The sequence below is a fragment of the Alosa alosa genome, chromosome 5 (assembly GCF_017589495.1).
Source record: "Alosa alosa isolate M-15738 ecotype Scorff River chromosome 5, AALO_Geno_1.1, whole genome shotgun sequence".
Classification (NCBI taxonomy): domain Eukaryota; kingdom Metazoa; phylum Chordata; class Actinopteri; order Clupeiformes; family Clupeidae; genus Alosa; species Alosa alosa.
In genome coordinates this window covers 29,429,413-29,449,761 of record NC_063193.1, presented here as the reverse complement: position 1 = coordinate 29,449,761, position 20,349 = coordinate 29,429,413, and the positions used below count along the sequence as shown (strand labels likewise).

Here is a 20,349-nt window from a genome sequence, read left to right as displayed (position 1 = left end):
TTGCTGGTCAGAGCAATGCTAGTTGTGCTGAGAGAGAGAGACAGAGAGAGAGCAGCTGCTGAAATCAGCGACAGAGGTGTGTGTGTGTGTGTGTGTGTGTGTGTGTGTTTTGAATACGCGATCATCCAGTGCTGTAGTCCACAGTCTGCTGCTGATGACTCCGTGACATTGTCACACAATAAAAACGAAACTACTCCGATCACCGTTATCAGTCCAACATGTTGCTTCACTGAGCAGCTTGTGCCTCAGCTACCCTTTTGCCCCTGAGCGGGCCGCTCAACCAGGGCAACAGAGGCATTGACCCTGCAGCTGGGCCCTGTTCGTCACTTTGGATAAAAGTGTCCGCTAAAAACATAAATAAGATATTAAAGCTGCAGTTGGCAAGTCTGACAGATTGAGGGGACTTAACCAAAATGTTTAATGTTTACAACTCTCATGCCTTTCCCCCACTACCACCAAGCACCCTCTCATTGAGTTTGTGCTCGTCAGTGCGCACCAGACTGTGATTGACAGTCAGATCTCACACAGCCCAGCTCTGATTGGACCAGAAGACCTGGGAGCTGTGCATTTTTGCAAAACAAATAACAGGCTCTAGGTGGAGGTAGAAGTGCGTTTTTTTTTTTCTGAAACCGGCTCATTTATGTTGTTCTGTCGGAGCATAGTGTCAGTTTCAGTGAATATGATCAAAAAAATCTTGCCAACTGCAGCTTTAAATGAAGTCCCAGGATCATGGAAACTCAAAACAGTGTGTGTGTGTGTGTGTGTGGAGATGCTCCAGTCTGGCTGTGATATCAGCCCGGTAACACAAAAGCTGGACAGACGTCATACTGCAGCCGGTGTGTGTTGTGTGTGTGTGTGTGTGTGTGTGTGTGTATGTGTCAGCTCTTAAGGGCTAATGACCTGTTGCCAGGCCAGCTTTCGATGACACTGATATGAGGAGATTGGTTTTGTGACCACATCGTGAGGGCACACACCCTCACACTCTCACTCTCCTCTCTCTCTCTCTCTCTCTCTCTCTCTCTCTCTCTCTCTCTCTCTCTCTCTCTCTCTCTCTCTCTCTCTCTCTCTCTCTCTCTCTCTCTCTCTCCTCTAAGCTTTATTGGCATGAATGTAACTTTTACAGTGTTGCCAAAGCATTCAATACAACAATAATAATACAAATAATAATAATAATGAAAATAACACCTGGCTTTTAAATGAACAGAAAAAAAAAAAAAAAACTATGGATTATGTTATTGATCATGTAACATGGGCTGTTCTCTCAGGATGTGGCAGAATTGGATGTACCCAGCAGCTAGGTGGACACAACTGTCTACTTCCCCCAGGAGGAATGATAGTTTTTTGTTCATTGTTTGTGTCAAGAAATTCGGGACCGATATCTGCGATTTTTGTAAAATATTCTTCCCTTAGAAGTTTGTATAATTTGCATTCAGTTAAAAAATGTTGTTCATTTTCCACTACATCACTGCAGTGAGCACACATCCTCTTTTCAGGGGCCAGCCAGGTTTGCCTGTGTCGCCCCTTTTCAATAGCAAGGCTATGGTCGCTGAGCCTGTACCTTGTCAATAGCTTTCTATGTTTATAATTTGGAATTTGAGTTAAATATGGTGCCAATTTGTAATCAGATTTTATTAATTTAAATACATTGAGTTTACTTATTTGTTTAATGTTATCCCTCCAATTGTTAATGTAATTTTCTTTCGAGTTTTTTTCTAATTGTTTTAATTTTGAAGCAATAGTTGAGTCAGTTTTGTTTAGGCCATGCTTTTCAATAAGGTAATCTAGGGGATTCTTCTCTGGGAATCTATCCCTCAGCTGGGCAGCAGTGTGGTGGTATCTGCTTGGTTCACTGTGTTTTAGGTGATGCCAGAATTTTTTGCGCTCTTTTGTGGATATTGAGAAGGAGAGGGAATCTTCCTAATTCAGCTCTACAACCCATATTCGGGCAATTCCTGTTTACTCCGAATACATTTTTGCAGAACTCTAAATGGAATATTTCGGGCTGGCTTTTGTCCCAAGTATCCAAATTGTTTTTATATTTAATGCCCCAGATCTCACTTCCATATTACAGAATCAAAAATTTGTAACCATATTTTTAACGGGGGATCGTATTTAATTAATGATTTTCTTAAAATATAATATGTTTTTCTTGCCTTTTCTGTTAAATCTATGATTGCTTTGTCAAATTTTCCAGTATATGAGATTATTAATCCTAGATAACAATAATATTTTACTTGTTCTATTGACTGTTTGCCGATTGTGAAATGTTGATTGTTTTTTTTGGAAGATCATAATTTTTATTTTTCATGATTGATTGGTAGGGCCCAAGTTGTGCTATATTTGCTTATTATATCGAGGCTTTCTTGCAGTCCCTCTGCCGTTGGTGATAGTACGAGCAGGTCATCTGCAAAGAGTAGACATTTTATCTCTCTACCCAGGAGGTTGAGCCCTGGGGAAAAGGTTTTTTCTATGTTGGTGGCCAAATCATTTATATAGAGGTTAAATAAAGTACTCTCTCTGTTCACCACTTCACTCTCACCTATGTGAGCTACGGAGAGGCAGCAACTGTGTGTGTATGCTTAGAAGCACCTGGCTCCCATCTTGGTGTGTGTGGGTTTGTGATGGGTGTGTGTGAGTGTGTGTTGGTGTGTGTTGGTGTGTGATGTGTGCGGTTGAGATGGAACAAAGGGGTCAAGTGTTTCAGTTTTTTTTTTTGTTGACGTCATAGAGCACATGTTTCCAGGGAAACGTGAGAGAGGAAATGAGAGAGAGAGAGAAAGAGGGTTAGGAAGAGAGACAAAAGGAGAGGGGGAGAGAGAGAGGGAGGGAGAGGGTTAGGGAGAGAGAGAGGGACAGAGGGAGAGAGAGAGAGATGGTTAGGGAGAGAGACAGAGGGAGGGAAGGAGGGAGGGAGAAGGGGAAGAGAGGGAAAGCGAGAGAACAAGAGAGTGGTACGGAGGGGAAGCAAGAGAGGTAGAGGGAGAAGAAGAGAAGAAGAGGGGAACAGAAGAGAGCGATGGGGGGGGGGGGTTAGAGCCGTCAGATCTATTTGATGACTCATTGTGTAAGGTGGAGTTTGTGCACGTCTGGCCCTGCCAGGAACACAGACACGTGCGTCTGAACACGAGGCATGCATCGCATGTGTGTCTTTGCACAGCTGGAAACACCTGCAGCAAATGTCCATTTCCACCAAAAGTCAAACACACGCGCACACGCACACACACACACACACACACACAGAGAGAGAGAGAGAGAGAGTTCATCACCCTCTGTCAGTTCCTGTCACGGTCTTTCTTCCCCTCTGTCTCTTTCCCTAGAGCAGTGTGTAGAGACAAAGCATACTCACACACACACACTTACACTCACACACACACACTTACACTCACACACACACACTTACACTCACACACACACACTTACACTCACACACACACACACACACACACACACACACTTACTCACACACACACACTTACTCACACACACACACACTTACACTCACATACACACACTTACACTCTCACACTCTCACACACACACTTACACTCACACTCTCACACACACACTTACACTCACACACACACACTTACACTCACACACACACACTTACACTCACACACACACACTTACACTCACACACACACTTACACGCACACTTACACTCACACACACATACACACGCATATTTTCACTCTAAACAGACTTCTTGAACCTCTTTGGATGCCTTTTATACAAATGTTTGTATTTATTCAAGTTAATACAATGGCAGCCATTTCCATTCTCTGTGTCTATTAGCAGGGTTCCCGCGGATCCTTAAAAAGTCTTAAAAAGTCTTAATTACAACTTTTGGTTTTTAAGGCCTAAAAAAGTCTTAAATTGTCTGTAATGTCTTGAATTTTCGAAAAGGAGGTATTAAATTTGTATGGGACCACCAGCGATAGGGAGAGAGCGAGTGAATTGTCCATGTGGTTTCCATGTATTTTTAAACACAATTGTATAAGTCACTTTAAGGCTACTGAAGGAATAGTAGTGGTTGCAGAGTGAAGATGTTTTTCACGGGTGTTGTTAAAGGTGTGAAAATGGTAAGAATATGCAAAAATATGCCTTACGTTTTCGTGGTGTAGCCGAGGCCTGAGAGATACGTAGGTAGCCTACGCGAGCGGGAGAAAGAGCTGGTAAGCCAGTTAGTGATAAGGTGGCCATACGTTCGGATTTAGGCTGGACAGTTTAAAAGCCCTGTCCAGCGCAGCCTCAAGCCGGACACTCATTTGCCCTCCTTTTTGGAGTTGCGCTGGGCTTCTAGAATCTTAGCTCGGATGAAGTATCGTTTCACAAACTATGGACGCGAAGACTGCTGGTCCAATTATGCAAGGTGCTTCTGTCACTCGTCTGACGAATTTATGAAGGAACCACGGGCGACAGAAAAAGAAAACAAACGTTCAATAAGTTGATCTGTTTGCATCTCTCCAGCGTGTTTTGCTGGCCTAGCCTAAGTAAATATCTGTCTAAGTTATAATAGGCTATCTGTAGGCCTAATATCTGTCTGCAGCTTGTTTGCCAGCCTTTCCCAGTACGCAAAAGTTGTGAAATATAACCGCATATTTTTTTCGAATGTCAGCGACTAGCTACATAAAAAAAAAAAAAAAAAAAAAGCATCTGTAATTGTGTGTTCATAATACGTGCGTGCTTGAGATGAAACCAGCAGTTTTTCAGCAGGAACATGCGAGGAGGGGGTTTCACTTTTCCCACATTTTTTTTTTTTTTTTTTTTTTTTTTTAAACAAGTCAATGGTTTTACAATGTTTCAGTCAAGCTTTGGTTGGTTTAAATACAACTGGTATGCAAAATGTAAAGTAGTGGATTAACTTTGATTTGCTGTGCTGCATATGGGACAATAGATGCCTAGTAAAGTTAGTAGGCCTATTAAAATATTTAAATAGCTTAGTCTACCTTTGAAAAAAATATTGAAGGGAATCCAGTCCAGTACACATGTTTGGCAAGTAGCCTAGGCTACTACAGACACAGGTGAAGAACAGTCAGCCTCAGCCAGTAGCACAAAGATATGTACAGCCAGCTTCAAAAGCAAGCAGCCCAGATCCTAAAATTGGGCATTTATAGCTGTGACGGTAATTCACACACAATTATTTTCTTTCGCCAAAATATATTTGGTAACTTCTGTAGACATCCGAAATGGGGTGGGTGTTAAAATTAGTAGAAAAAAACTATTTGCACAAAACAGTTTTAAGTTGGATCTTTTTTTGCCGTGGTATAGTCTTAATTTTTCCATTTAGATGTCTTGAAAAGGTCTTAAGTCTTTAAATTTGCACTTGGAAAATGTGCAGATACATGTACCCTGTATTAGGTCTAACTGTCTGACTGTTCGATCTGTCTGTCTTTGTCTATTAGATAGGTCTGTCTGTTTGTCTATTAGGTCTGTCTGTCTGTCTGTCTGTCTGTCAGTCAGTCACCTGTAGATCCTAATGTCCTTATGAGGACTCATGGGGAGTAACTGAGTCTGCCGTACTCACGGAAGAGTATCAGAGTTTGACAGTGGAGTGGTGAGGTCTTGCGACATGGTAGTCTTTTGTTTGGGGACATTTTTCCACACTTGACATTTCCTCAACCCCTGCACACTTCCCTTGTATGTGTCATATGACTGTTGTGGTTACGGTTTTGGCTGCCGAGTGTGTGTGTGTGTGTGTGTGTGGTCTGAGAACATCTTTGGGTGAAGGGCCATTCTTGTGAAGCTCCCCTCTAAGCAGAGCCAACGCTAAACCATATCAGTCATATGTGCTTTTGACTCCATGAGGTGAATCAAGTTAGTGAGGTGCAATGATCCAGGATCAGTGTTCTTTGGTAGACCATGAGGTAGTGCAGAGGTGTATCATCACGCACACTGGTGTCATAGAGGTTAGTGATGTAAGGCTTACGATCACAGGGCTCGCTGTGGTGTGGGGCCATCTAGAGGTGAGATGAGGGTACTGCAAACTCCTGGAGGATTATCTTGGTGCTTGGTGATTAATACATGGGTCAGTGACGTGACATGCAGATGTCTGTGTCCGAGTCCATTACTGTTCACTATGTGAAAAGTATTAAATATAGAATTCAAAAGGTAAGGAAATTAAAAATAAATATGGGGGCATAATTTTATTATTTAATTTGATTTACTAGTTTACTAGCTCTTAAATTGTAGATAGATAGATCGATAGGTACTTTATTGATCCCCAGGGGAAATTCAATCAAGAGGACCCCAACTGATGAGTAAAACGTAAAATTTCTCTCAAATATTGATTTAAAAAAAAGCTCTTTGTCTTCATAGTTTGTGGTAAAACCAATGTAAAACTAAGAAAAAGTTATTTTAATAAAACTCTTTATTGTATTGGAAAATTGAATGGATGAACTTGCTAGCAAAGTCTAAGGTTATATAGGTGTCCAAGAAGATGCGGGTATAATTAGTAGCAAAAGTGGCAGGTGGTGCAACCAGGTAAAATACTTATTTAAACCAAGTAATAGTAGATTAAAGTGAAGAAATGGTTGAAATGTGCTGTACCTAATTGTTCTATTAGCCCTCTACAATAAAGCATTCATAAGTTACTTTTAATACAAAGGTCAACTACAAAATAATAATGTGTTAAGCACTGTAGACACTCTCAGGTATACTAACCTAAGTGTTGGCTTTTTTTAAAAGAAACTTTTGGTTGCGCCACCTGACATTTTTTTGTGTTTGTGTGTTGCAGTCTGCCTCTTTTCCAGGCCAGTGCGTTTGCCTTCTTAGCCCCAGCTAGAGCCATTCTGTCCCTGGAGAAATGGAAATGCAATAATACAGGTGATACTCAAAACTGCCTCTCTTCCACCCACACACACACAGGCACACACACGCACACAGACACACACACATGCATGTTATGTCATGTTCTTTGATTTCTCTGCTAAGGTCTTATCACAACATAGTACATTGAGGAGACTAAACTAAGTTAAGTTACAGTATGCAATCAAGCAGTATCTCAAAGCTAACGTTAGAATACTGTTTGGGTCTCAAGTGCTTACTTGCAGCTGCTTATTCGTTACTCATGCAGGATTGAGGAGACTAAACTAAGTAAGATCACAACATAGTACATTGAGGAGACTAAATTAAGTAAGATCACAACATAGTTTAGTCTCCTCAATGTACTAAGTTAAGTTACAGTATGCAATCAAGCAGTATCTCAAAGCTAACGTTAGAATACTGTTTGGGTGTCAAGTTTAGCATGCTTACTTGCAGCTGCTTATTCGTTACTCATGCAGGGCTCATTTTATTGACTCTGAATGTTTGCAAAATCCCGATGTAAATGGAAAAGTGTTTTCCAAGACTCAAAAGTGCTTGTCCAAAGGAGAAGTACGAACCGTTATTTGAACTAACTACATTATGAATTGCATCCACACATAAGCAGCCTTTTAACTGTGTTAATGTTAATTGCAAGGATTCCCACACGAACGTCTTAAAATGACAGGCACTCAATTAGATATAGGCCTACACTACTGAACTTTATTGAATGCTACCTCTGACTAAGAATGCATTACTTTGCACTTAGTCTATTATTAATATAGTCTTTTATTTTGGAATCTTAAGAGCAATAAACATATATTGCAATGTTAAAGAATTCATGTTTTTTTTCTTTCACATGTGTAAATAAACATGTATAAGTGTATCATGTATTAGCGATTAGTGAATTAATGGGGAGATAATCGAATCGAAATCGAATCGGACTGAAAAAATGAATCATTAGATTAATCGATGCATCGAAAAAATAATCGCTAGATTAATCGTTTAAAAAATAATCGCTTATCCCAGCCCTAGTGTGTGTGTGTGTGTGTGCTTGTGTAAGGTGTGTTTGTGTGTGCTTGTGTAAGGTGCAATGTGTGTGTGTGTGTGCTTGTGTAAGGTGTGTTTGTGTGTGCTTGTGTAAGGTGCAATGTGTGTTTGTGTGTGTGTGTGTGTATGTGTGTGCTTGTGTAAGGTGCAATGTGTGTGTGTTTGTGTGTGCTTGTGTGTACACCCTATGTTCTTATTTACACTTGTTTGTGTGTCACTACAGATATTCAGAGCTCCAACAGTACCGAACTGCTTCATACAGAACACATCTGGCATCCACGAATACGAGAGGTACGGTGTGTGTGTGTGTGTGTGTGTGTGTGTTTGCGCGTGCGTGTGTGTGTGCAGGAAGAAGATGATTTGATGGGCCCTAATGGAAGTGATGAGCAGTGAGTGATGTATTAGGAGTATGAACTAAAGCCTTTGTGTGGTGTGTGTGGCCGCGTCGCCACCATGTTTAGTATTCAATTAGCAAAATGATTTAAAAGTCGTTAGCCTAAATGAGGCTAAATTCGTTTAGCTCTGAGTAGCCCTTGGAATGAGGGTTGAAGAGTTCCCTACAGAGTTCCGTGGAGCTGTCGGGGCCACAACTGCTTTTGGTGTGTGACGTGCGGTGTGTGTGTGTGACGTGCGTGAGTGGGTGCAATGTTTGTAAAACAATGACCTCACATGTTTGTCTGATAGGCTCTTGTGAGTCCATAAGCCCACACTGCAGATGCTATCAGAGTTTCTCCCACTTAGACAGGTCTGGACTGGATACAGCCCACCCAGTGTCCATTCAGAGAAACGCACACACACACACACACACACACACACACACACACACACACACACACACACACAGACTCAGCGCTTTAGGCTCGATCTGTCCCTGTGTTTTCTGCTGAGGGTGTGCCCATTTAGAGAGATGTCTATACACACACACACACACACACACACACACACACACACACACACACACACACACATACACACATATACACGTCGCAGTGGCTCTGTCACTGGTGGTGAGACTCAGAGTTACTTGGTGATGGTGACTCAGCAGAATGTGCCTACAAGAGAAGGGAGAAGAGGAGAGTAAGAGAAGAACTGATCAGAAGGGAGGACAGTTAAGGAAAAAGAGGAAGAAAGAAAGGAATAAATAATAGGGGGATGAAGGAGAGGAGAGATGGCAGAAGGGTCTCTGGAAGAAAGGATCAGAGAGTGGCTGGGCGAATGAGTGTGTGTTGGTTGGAAGGGAAGATGAGAGAGTTTCCCTCTGAGGGAAGACGTGATCAAATAGAAGAGGAGTTTGTCTCATCCCTGATCAGGTATTGGAGTGAGTCTCTCTGAGTCTGTAGAGTTAGAGGACGGCAGACGTTATGGAGCAACTCTCTCTCTTTCTCCCTCTCTCTCTCTCCTCTCTCTTTTGGTTTACCTCTCTCTCCCTCTTTTTCTCCTATCTCTCTCTCTCTCTCTCTCCTCTCTCTCTCTCTCTCTCTCTCTCTCTCTCTCTCTCTCACTTTCTCTCTCTTTCTCCCTCTCCCTCTTTCTCCCTCTCTCTCTCCCTTTAATGATTCTTGATTTTCATTTAGTATTTCTTTCAGTCCATTTATTCTGATTTTATGCTCTCTCTCTCTCTCTCTCTCTCCCTCTCTCTCTCCCTCTCTCTCTCCATCCCTCTCTCCGTCTCTCTCTCCATCCCTCTCTCCCTCTCTCTCTGCACAGATCCAGGGGGCGATCATCTTCTCCTCGTTGATCGAGGTGTGTATTGGGGCGCTGGGTCTGCCAGGGTTGTTGCTGAAATACATTGGGCCCCTGACCATCACCCCCACCGTGGCCCTCATTGGACTGTCCGGCTTCCAGGCAGCCGGCGAGCGCGCAGGAAAACACTGGGGCATCGCCATGCTGTAAGTGTGTGTGTGTGTGTGTGGCAAACACTGGGGCATCGCCATGCTGTAAGTGTGTGTTTGTGTGTGCTTGCGTGTGTTTGTGTGTGGCAAACACTGGGGTATCGCCATGCTGTAAGTGTGTGTGTGTGTGTGGCAAACACTGGGGTATCGCCATGCTGTAAGTGTGTGTGCTTGTGTGTGCTTGCGTGTGTGTGTGTGTTTGTGTGTGGTAAACATTGGGGTATTGCCACGCTGTAAGCAGGGTTGGAATTTCACAGCCGCCATGGCTGTCATTGCCCCTTGCGTTGGCCCTGATGCCCCTTTGAAAATTGGAGGTTCACAGGCCACTGGCCTTGGTGCCCCCTTCTTTCAATATTCTGCTTTGCATCCGACTAATAGCGAATTTTATTTAGCTAGATGGGCTGTCAAAATAATCTTTAAGCATTCACAGCAGTGGAGAAAGTGACCGCGCACAGCAAGAAAATTCACCCTTTCTTCTTTATTGAACTACTCACGAAGTAGAGTTTTTTTCTCAGCTTTTAAACAATGTTGGCCACTAGTTGCTGTGGTAAATGGTTCGCGTGAAAAGTAACTTTCATTTAATCAAACAGTTCTGCGCCCACCTCCTTACCCATTCATCTCGGTGGAATACTTCACGAACTCTTCCCTCAACACATGACAAACCATATCAGAATAAACAGCAGACCTTGCCGAACACAAAGGTGCAACGCATTCCCCTGTACAGTTAGCCATTCCAGAGTAATCCGGTTTTGAATTTGTACCAAATTTCTACATGCATGTCTCCAACTTTGGCTTTAAGTTTCACAAAGTGTTCAATACATGATTTCATCACAGGCCAAATACAAAACAAATGTTACAAATATCGCCTAGAGTGAAAGTAGCCTTATGATCACAAAATGCTAAGCATGCATGTAGGCTATTTGAGTTTCTTAAAGCTGAGCTGTGCTTAAATTGTTCAATACATGATTTCATAACAGGCCAAATACAAAATAAATGTTAAATATAGCCTATATCAGGGCTTTAAAACGAAATTATTTTTCAAATGTTCCGTTCCGAACGGTTCAGGTAGGCCTATGTTTAACGTTTTCGTTCTTGCATGCGTTCCGCCACCAACATATCAGTCCTGAACCGGTTCGGAACGCAAAATATCGTTCGTTCTTAAAGTTCCGGCAGTGTTTGGCGGGCCTATCAAGTCTACTTTTGTGGACTTTACCTTAGAATAGACGTACTCATTATTTCCCCTTGATTTAGCCTATACCGTAGCTATGCCCAAAAATAATAAATCACAGGCGGCATCCAAAAACATTCAGATGGGCTATCCATCCCATGGCCTACAAACTTACTGTAGGCCTAACCTATGCCTATAAATAATTTCTTATTAAAAATATTTCTGGATACGTGCTAAACTCCTTACCTGGTTGTAGCCTAAGTTTTATCCATATGGAGATCTTCAAAGGCTTGCGCTTATAATTCCAACCCTGTTTATAAACGAACCTGTCTGTTGCTGACAAGGCCTATCTCAAATTTCCCGTTTAACTCTTCTACATAGAATAGGCTATAATTGCGCAAACATTTCAAATCCCGACTTTAAAACGACAAAGTGGACAGGCAAAATAGGCTATTACGCATAGGCTACAAACAATTTCCAAACCGTTTCAGTAGCCTACGCTTCACGAGCTGGCCTAAGATCCTAAGTGGCAGACGGATAGGTTACATTACAACAGCAAGACAAAATATACACATTTGGACCAAAGGTCCATTTATTTATCAAATTTTTTTTTTTTTTTTTTTTTTTTCATTATTTCATTTTTCTGCAGAAATCAAATTATTAGGCTGTTCGCCTACAATCAAACGAGTAGAACACTTATGCTTTTGTGAAATTTTATAAAATATATAGAGAACGAAAAAAAAAAATTATTAACCGGTTTTGTGGATTTCAGAATAACATTTCTGTTCCGGAACAGTTGAAGACCATTTTGTTTTCGTTTCCGTTTCCGCTCCTTGTAAAATTCCTTAATTCCGTTCGTTTTCGGTTTTCGTTTTCGTTCCTTGAACCGGTTTGGAGCCCTGGCCTATATATCTGCAAATATTAAAATCAGATGATTTACAGTTCTATGTATGTTATGTTTTTGTAATGTTTTATACAGTGATGCAGGTCTACTGCTGTGAATAGGCTAAATGCAACATTTTATGTAGCCTACTGTATAGTTAACTTTGGCCTTGATGCCCTGACGTGTGGCCTTTGTGCCCCTCTGTGTTTCTCTCTCTCTCTCTCTCTCTCTCTCTCTCTTCCTCCCCCCATCTCTTTCCCTCCATCTCTCTTTCTCTCTCTCTCTCTTCAGGACCATCTTCCTGGTCCTGCTGTTCTCCCAGTACGCCCGTAATGTCCAGCTGCCTCTCCCCATCTACAAGGCCAAGAAGGGATGGACCTCGTACCGGCTGCAGCTCTTCAAGATGTTCCCAGTAAGTCCCTATACGCGCTCGCACACGTACACAGACAGACAGACAGACAGACAGACAGACAGACAGACAGACAGACAGACAGACAGACAGACAGACAGACAGACAGACAGACAGACAGACAGACAGACAGACAGACAGACAGACAGACAGACAGACAGACAGACAGACAGACAGACAGACTCCGCTATTCACACATTGACACAAAGACTCTCTCTCTCTAATAAGGGGCCATTTGATATAAATGTGATCAGTGCTGTGTAGAGACAGAGGCAGATCTATGTCCAGGTGGCAGGTGGATTATATCACTGGCAAACACACACACATCAAGCACATTCACTTAAGGAGAGAGACTCTCTGATCATAAGTGATCATCATGAGCAGATTAGATCAACAACAGCAACATCTTATTTCTATAGCGCTTTATCAAAGAACCCAAAGCCCTTTACACTGAAGGGGGAACCCTTCTAACCATCAACAATATCTTGCATTTCTATAGCGCTTTATCAAAGAACCCAAAGCCCTTTACACTGAAGGGGGAACCCTTCTAACCATCAACAATATCTTGCATTTCTATAGCGCTTTATCAAAGAACCCAAAGCACTTTACACTGAAGGGGGAACCCTGCTAACCATCAACAATATCTTCTCTCTATCTCCCGCTAACCATCACTAGTGTGTAGCTCCTACCTGGGTGATGCGTGTTAGTTATGTGCCAGAGCCCTCTCCACGCACCAGCTTGAGGTCGAGAGTGAGGGAACTATTTAATTATAGAAGCTACCATGAACCGTCTTATTTAAGATGCAATATTAAGTAGGTAGGAAAATACCAAGCATTTTTTTGTGGAATTTTTTTGAGGGTTTGATAACCTTTCATGTTGCACAACACTCTCTTCGGGACATTAAGTCTGCTAATTATCTGCATGGTTTACAGGCTGTATTTGTAGAGTGTCCTAGCGCAACTAAACACACACTGTCTGTGGTGTTGTCCTCAGTGCACACACACACACACACACACACACACACACACACACACACACACACACACACACACACACACACATACACATACACATACATACATACATACATTCCTCCAGTCACAGAAGACACACACACATACATTCCTCCAGTCACAGAAGACACACACACACACACATACATTCCTCCAGTCACAGAAGACACACACATATACACACATACATTCCTCCAGGCACAGAAATCACACACACACACATTCCTCCAGACACAGAAGACACAAGCATGTGCGAGTGTATCATTATCGGGTCAGCTATCTCTCCCCCCCTCTCTCTCCCTCTACCTCTTTTGGTCTTTATCTCTCAATTCAATGAGCTTTATTACCATGACCATTTGAAAATAAAAAGTGTTGCCAAAGCATACAGTACAGGAATGTAGAAAACATAAAACCTCACGTCAGATTAGACACACAGGTGGACAGACCAGATGGGCATGGATAGAATGAAAGGGAGAGGAGGTGTAACAGGCTGGAGGTGGTGTAACAGGCTGGAGATGAATGGAAATTAAAGGGAGAGGTGGTGTAACAGGCTGGAGGTGGTGTAACAGGCTGGAGATGAATAGAATGAAAGGGAGAGGTGGTGTAACAGGCTGGAGATTAATAGAATGAAAGGGAGAGGTGGTGTAACAGGCTGGAGATGAATGGAATGGAATGAAATGGAGAGATGGTGTAACAGGCTGGAGGTTTTGTGTTGTTGGGTAACAGGGGGATTGCATTTAAGGAATGCTTTCTCTCATTGTGGAGTGAGGACACCTAGTTTGCTGCTAATCCACCTTATTCTTGAAATCTGAAATCTTCTGAAAGTTTTCATCTTCCATCCATTCTGTTCACATTGTAACTTAGTGCAGTCTCAGCAGGCCAGCTAGAACATGCTTCAACATATTCTTATTTTGAAATGTTGACAATTCTGCACTCAATATGGATATTCTATATAATGTATGACTGACAGAGAAATATAAAATATTGCTTTTACATGGCTTAGGATACGCCAAGCACTCTCTACCGCCACATTAAAATCAATACAGCTCAACTTCGGACGGAAATAGAAAAGCGGATTTCTGAATACTGAGGTGTCATGGCGACGCCCATTGTTGGCTGGAGAATATGGTGGGTAGGAAGATGTTGGGATCGTCTCCCAAGATCAGAGCATGTTTCCCCTGCTCATCCAGTGTGATGCAATTTGGGGTTATTTTGCTAAATGTTAGATTAGATTAAATTAGATTAGATACAACTTTATTGTCATAGTCATTGTTATTGTACAAGTACAGAGACAATGAAATGCAGTTTGTGTCTAACCAGAAGTGCTCAAAAGAAGAAAAGTGCAATGTGATGTACACAGTAAAGGCTGGTGCCGTATAAACAGTATAAGATATATAGTGCAGTGTAGACAGTAGTATACAGCTAAGGAAGTGGTATGGTTTACAGTTGGCTTGTTTGGTTGACACCTCCTGGAGGGGAGTGGGGTAAACAGTCTGTGGGTTGGCGTGAGAACAGTCTTTGATGATGGCCTTGATGGAGGGGAGTGAGGAGCCGATGATTCATTGGGCAGTTTTCACCACCCTCTGCAGTGCTTTCCAGTCGGTGGCAGAGCAATTGCCATACCATACAGTGACACAGTTGGTGAGGATGCTCTCGATGGTACAGCGGTAGAAGTTCGACAGGATCTGAGGAGACAGGCGGACCTTCTTTAGTCTTCTCAGAAAGAAGAGATGCTGGTGAGCCTTCTTTATCGGGATTGTAGGTGAAGAGGGAGTAAAGGAGAGGGCTCAGCACACAGCCCTGTGGTATGCCGGCGTTCAGGATGAGGGTTGAGGAAGTGAGGTTATCTAACCTAACAGACTGCGGTCTGTTGTTTAGGAAGTCCAGAATCCAGTAACAGAGGGAGGTATGGATGCACAGTTTGGTGATCAGTTTGGAGGGGATGATTGTGTTAAATGCTGATCTGAAGTCAATGAACAGCATTCTCACATAGGTGTTGCTATTGTCAAGGTGGGACAGAGTGGAGTGAAGTGCCTTTGAGATGGCATCCTCTGTGCTCCTGTTCTGACGGTAGGTACAGTGTTTCCCACAGAATTGAATTGTATTTATGGTGGTAGGTTTGCAGAATTAACTTGAATGCAACAGCTTTTAACAAATTAGTGCAGTGTGGTTATGATTCTAACCAGATTTAAGCACAATTTAGTACAACCAGGAATCTCATTGTGTGGTGGTCAATGTTGATATTGTGGTGGGCCACCACAAATAAGTCAATGTATGGGAAACACTGAGGTGAATTGGAAGGGGTCCAGTGAGGGTGAGGTGGGCCAGGACTAGCCTCTCGAAGCACTTCATGATTAAAGGAGTGAGTGCAACTGGATGGTAGTCATTAAAGAAATTATCCGGAGTAAAATGCACTTTTAGTCCAGTATTTCTTTTGAAATTGAAATGAAGTTGTATGGACTGGACAATTTATTTTTTTTTTTTTTTTAAACGGCGACAAAATTGTGAATTTCCAGAGCATGTTACTCCACACTTGGCAATCGACTCCTACGGACTTTCCCCTAAAGATGGCAGCAAAGATGGCAACATTTACGGAAAGGTACTGGCTTGATGAAATTCATTCTGGACTCTCTATCCGACCACTTAAATAAAGACCTCGGGATACTTCGGTTTGGCTTTAGGGACCCTCTACTCACAACCACGTAAGTGTAATGTTGTTTGGAACTGTAGAAGAGGTATAAAAATAGCGTTTTGTAGCAGCAAAATAATATGCCCTTCTCATTTCCACGCTAACGAGTTTTGACTAAAAACGGTAAAATCGAACTTTCTCAAAACACATCCGAATGACATGACTTTGATGTCAACTCAACGTATGTACTCCCAATCATCCGTAAATTAGGGCAGCCGTGGCCCACTGGTTAGCACTCTGGACTTGTAACCGGAGGGTTGCCGGTTCGAGCCCCGACCAGTGGGCCGCGGCTAAAGTGCCCTTGAGCAAGGCACCTAACCCCTCACTGTTCCCTCCGAAGCTGCCGCTGTAGCAGGCAGCTCACTGCCGATTAGTGTGTGCTTCACCTCACTGTGTGTTCACTGTGTGCTGTTTGTGTTTCACTAATTCACCGATTGGGTTAAATGCAGAGACCAAATTTCCCTCACGCGATCAAAAAAGTGTATGTGTGTATAGGTGTATAAATTGATCTAAGGTGCATTTTACTCGGGATAATTCCTTTAAGGCTCGCTGCTGTAGAGTGTTTTGGCACGGGCACTATCAGGCAAGGTGGTGTCTGACCCCCGACGCATGTGTCAAGGAATCCAGACCATCACAGGCTACAAAACTCCACCCCCTCCACCATCAGGCAAGGAGGTGTCGGTGGTGGAGGGGGATGAGTTAGTAATATTGTAGTCTGTGATGGCCTGGATGCCTTGCCACATGGGTCGGGGGTCAGAGTTGTTCTTGAAGTGATCCTCGATCCTTAGCTTGTGCTTGTGCTTTGCCTTTTTGATGCCCCTTTTAAGGTTAGTCCTGGATGAGCTATAGGCTTGAGCATCACCTGATCTGAATGCGATGTCTCGTGCCTTCAGCAGGAGTCTGACCTCACTATTCATCCATGGCTTCTGATTAGGGAAAGTGGTAATCTGTTTGAGGGTGGTGATACTGTTGATGTTGGAGTTGATGCAGTCCAGAACGGAGGAGGCGTATGAGTCAATGTCCGTGTGGAGGTAATGGGTGACCTGAGTTGCGAACACTCTCCAGTCAGTGTTTTCTAAACGCTGCTAAAGTGCCGAGTCAGCTCCCTATGGCCACACTTGGACTGTCCTCACTGTTGGTTTCACACGTTTGATGAGTGCTGAATACTTGGGCAGTAGAAACAATGACAGGTGATCAGAGTGTCCAAGGTGGGGGACAACAGCTGTTCTATCTGCATGTAGGATGTAGTGTCCAGCTAGCTTGATATTGCGCTGTTGGGTGTTTCGTTGTTAAGCCAAGTTTCTGTAAAAATCATGATATTGCAGTTCATAATCAGTCTGTGTGTGGTGATCTGCAGCCGCAGTTCATCCACTTTGTTCGGCAGGGAGTGAACATTGGTGAGTAAAAGACTTGGAAGAGCGAGTCGATGTGGAGTTAGCTTTAGCCTGGCTCAAACTCCTCTGCGAGAGCCTCTTTGTTTACGTGTTCTGATCCATCTAAAGTTCCCCCCAGTTGGCGTGGCGGGACTTTGTAGGTCTCACTGATTTAAGCAATCTCTGGAATTACGCTGATAAAGATGTCGGGAGTGCAGGAACCGATGTCCAAAAGTGAGACACAGGGCGTCGCGATGCGTCCCCGCCGCCATCTTGGTCGTAATAAATATGTCGAAGTATTGGTGTCTTTGGGGTAGATACTTATCACAGCATAGAAAGAAGTACACCTCTAACTCTTAACTCCTCTCTCTCTCTCTCTCTCTCTCCACCCCCCCATCTCTCTCTTTCTCTCTCTCTCTCTCAGATCATCATGGCCATCCTGGTGTCGTGGTTCCTGTGTTTCATCTTCACCATCACAGACGTGTTCCCGCCCGAGAGTGACCAGTACGGTTACTACGCCCGCACAGACGCTCGCCACGGGGTGCTCGCGGCCGCCCCCTGGTTCAAAATACCCTACCCCTGTAAGTGTGTGTGTGTGTGTGTGTGTGTGTGTGTGTGTGTGTGTGTTTGTGTCCTATAGTTGTAGTTAAGTGGGACTGGCGCTCGATAAGTAGGAGAGAACATCTGATGTTTTAAAATGCTTTGCCTATGTATGATTTTCCGAAAAAGAAATTACCTTTCTGTGTGTGTGTGTGTTTGTCCCCTACAGTTCAGTGGGGCTGGCCCACGGTAACTGCTGCCGGGGTTATTGGCATGATGAGTGCCGTGGTGTCGAGCATCATTGAGTCCATTGGAGATTACTACGCCTGTGCCAGGCTGTCTTGTGCCCCGCCTCCCCCTATACACGCCATCAACAGGTACACACACACACACACACACACACACACCAATTCTCTGTAGATGTCTACGCCCTGAACAAACACACACACGCTCACACACACACACACACACACACACACACACACACACTCATTCACTACTCTAATATGGGCCCCTGCTGTTACTCTCGAAGTTAATTTCGGGGCTGAAAAGATAAGCTGACCCTACTATTATCTGCTGTTTGCACTCTTTCTCACAAGATTACTCTTCCCTCTCTCACCTCTCACTAACTTTCTCCTTTTCTCTCTCTCTCTCTCTCTCTCTCTCTCTCTTCTCTCTTTCCTTTTCTCTCTCTCTCTCTCTCTTTCTCTCTTGCCTGATTTAAACTGTGTGTGTGTGTGTGTGTGTGTGTGTGTGTGTCTAGGGGGATCTTCATGGAAGGGGTCGCTTGTGTCCTAGACGGAGTGTTTGGCACAGGGAATGGTTCTACGTCCTCCAGTCCCAACATTGGTGTGCTGGGGATCACTAAGGTAGGTCCACCTGGCTCACTGCCGCCCCCTGGGTGTGTGTGTGTGTGTGTGTGTGTGTGTGTGTGTGTGTGTGTGTGTGTGTGTTTTTTTTTACTAAATAAGAGAACAAAAGACAGAAAGACATCTGAGAGTCAGGAGAGAGAGAAGAACTCTCGCACACAGACGCATGCATGCACCTTCTCCTAGCTGACGTAATGACACCATAATGTTCCCTGCTTTTTCCATGGCAGTTGTTATGAGGTGGCATTTGAATAAGTTGTGGGCACGGATTTGAATGTTAAATTCAGCCAGCGGTCACAGTTTGTGTAAGACCCACTATTATTGGGCATAGTCTGTGTGTGTGGGGGGAGTGTTTGGGCATAGTGTTTGTGTTTGTGTGGGGGGATTGTTTGGTGGGCATAGTGTGTGTGTGTGTGTGTGTGTGTATGTGGGGAGTGTTTGGTGGCCATAGTGTGTGTGTGAGTGTTTGGTGGGTATAGTGTGTGTGTGTGTGTGTATGTGGGGAGTGTTTGGTGGGCATAGTGTGTGTGTGAGTGTTTGGTGGGTATAGTGTGTGTGTGTGTGTGTGTATGGGAAGTGTTTGGTGGGCATAGTGTGTGTATATGGGAAGTGTTTGGTGGGCATAGTGTGTGTGGGGGAGTGTTTGGTGGGCATAGTGTGTGGGGGGAGTGTTTGGTGGGCATAGTGTCTGTATGTGGGAAGTGTTTGGTGGGCATAGTGTGTGTGTGTGGGGGAGTGTTTGGTGGGCATAGTGTATGTGTGTGTGGAGAGTGTTTGGTGGGCATAGTGTGTGTGTGTGTGTAGGCAGTGTTTGGTGGGCATAGTGTGTGTGTGTATGTGTGTATGTAGGGAGTGTTTGGTGGGCATAGTGTGTGTGTGTGTGTGTGTGTGTATGTAGGGAGTGTTTGGTGGGCATAGTGTGTGTGTGTGTGTGTGTGGGGGAGTGTTTGGTGGGCATAGTGTGTGTGTGGGCAGTGTTTGGTGGGCATAGTGTGTGTGTGTATGTAGGAAGTGTTTGGTGGGCATAGTGTGTGTGTGGGGGAGTGTTTGGTGGGCATGTGTGTGTGGGGGAGTGTTTGGTGGGCATAGTGTGTGTGGGGAGTGTTTGGTGGGCATAGTGTGTGTATGTGGGGAGTGTTTGGTGGGCATAGTGTGTGTGTGTGTATGTGTGAGAGGTAGACACCTGAGCATGTCATTGTCAGGGCAGTTAGCTTTGATGCTACTGCTTAGTTGTCAATTTTGTGTCAATTTAGTATTTATGTCTGTGTGTGTGTGTGTGTGTGTTCTCCTGTGTGTGTTTTTGTGTTCCTGTGTGTGTGTGTTAGGTGGGCAGTCGGCGGGTGATCCAGTACGGCGCGGCCATCATGCTCCTGCTGGGGCTGGTGGGGAAGTTCAGCGCGCTGTTCGCCTCGCTGCCTGACCCCGTGCTGGGGGCGCTGTTCTGCACGCTCTTCGGCATGATCACCGCCGTCGGTCTCTCCAACCTGCAGTTCGTCGACCTCAACTCCTCACGCAACCTCTTCGTCCTCGGATTCTCCATCTTCTTCGGCCTGGTCCTGCCCAGCTACCTCAAGACCAACCCCCTGGTCACCGGTACGCTCATGACCTCTGACCTCATTGCTCTACTCCGCTCAGGGTTTCTTTAGCGGTCACTTTATTACG

At 44.0% G+C, this 20,349-nt stretch overlaps 1 protein-coding gene across 6 annotated transcripts in view; it reads left to right on the top strand.

Annotated features, from left to right (window-relative positions):
* The window catches only part of slc23a2 (solute carrier family 23 member 2), a 68,353-nt gene that overhangs the window by 45,882 nt on the left and 2,122 nt on the right, over window positions 1–20,349 (top strand). For all 6 annotated transcript variants that reach the window (XM_048243994.1, XM_048243993.1, XM_048243997.1 and 3 more), the window contains 8 exons: window positions 6,737–6,825; window positions 8,075–8,142; window positions 9,559–9,740; window positions 12,086–12,206; window positions 17,703–17,859; window positions 18,048–18,195; window positions 18,582–18,687; window positions 20,013–20,280. In XM_048243994.1, the coding sequence (XP_048099951.1) occupies window positions 6,737–6,825; window positions 8,075–8,142; window positions 9,559–9,740; window positions 12,086–12,206; window positions 17,703–17,859; window positions 18,048–18,195; window positions 18,582–18,687; window positions 20,013–20,280 (1,139 nt within the window). The remainder of the gene's footprint in view (window positions 1–6,736; window positions 6,826–8,074; window positions 8,143–9,558; window positions 9,741–12,085; window positions 12,207–17,702; window positions 17,860–18,047; window positions 18,196–18,581; window positions 18,688–20,012; window positions 20,281–20,349) is intronic.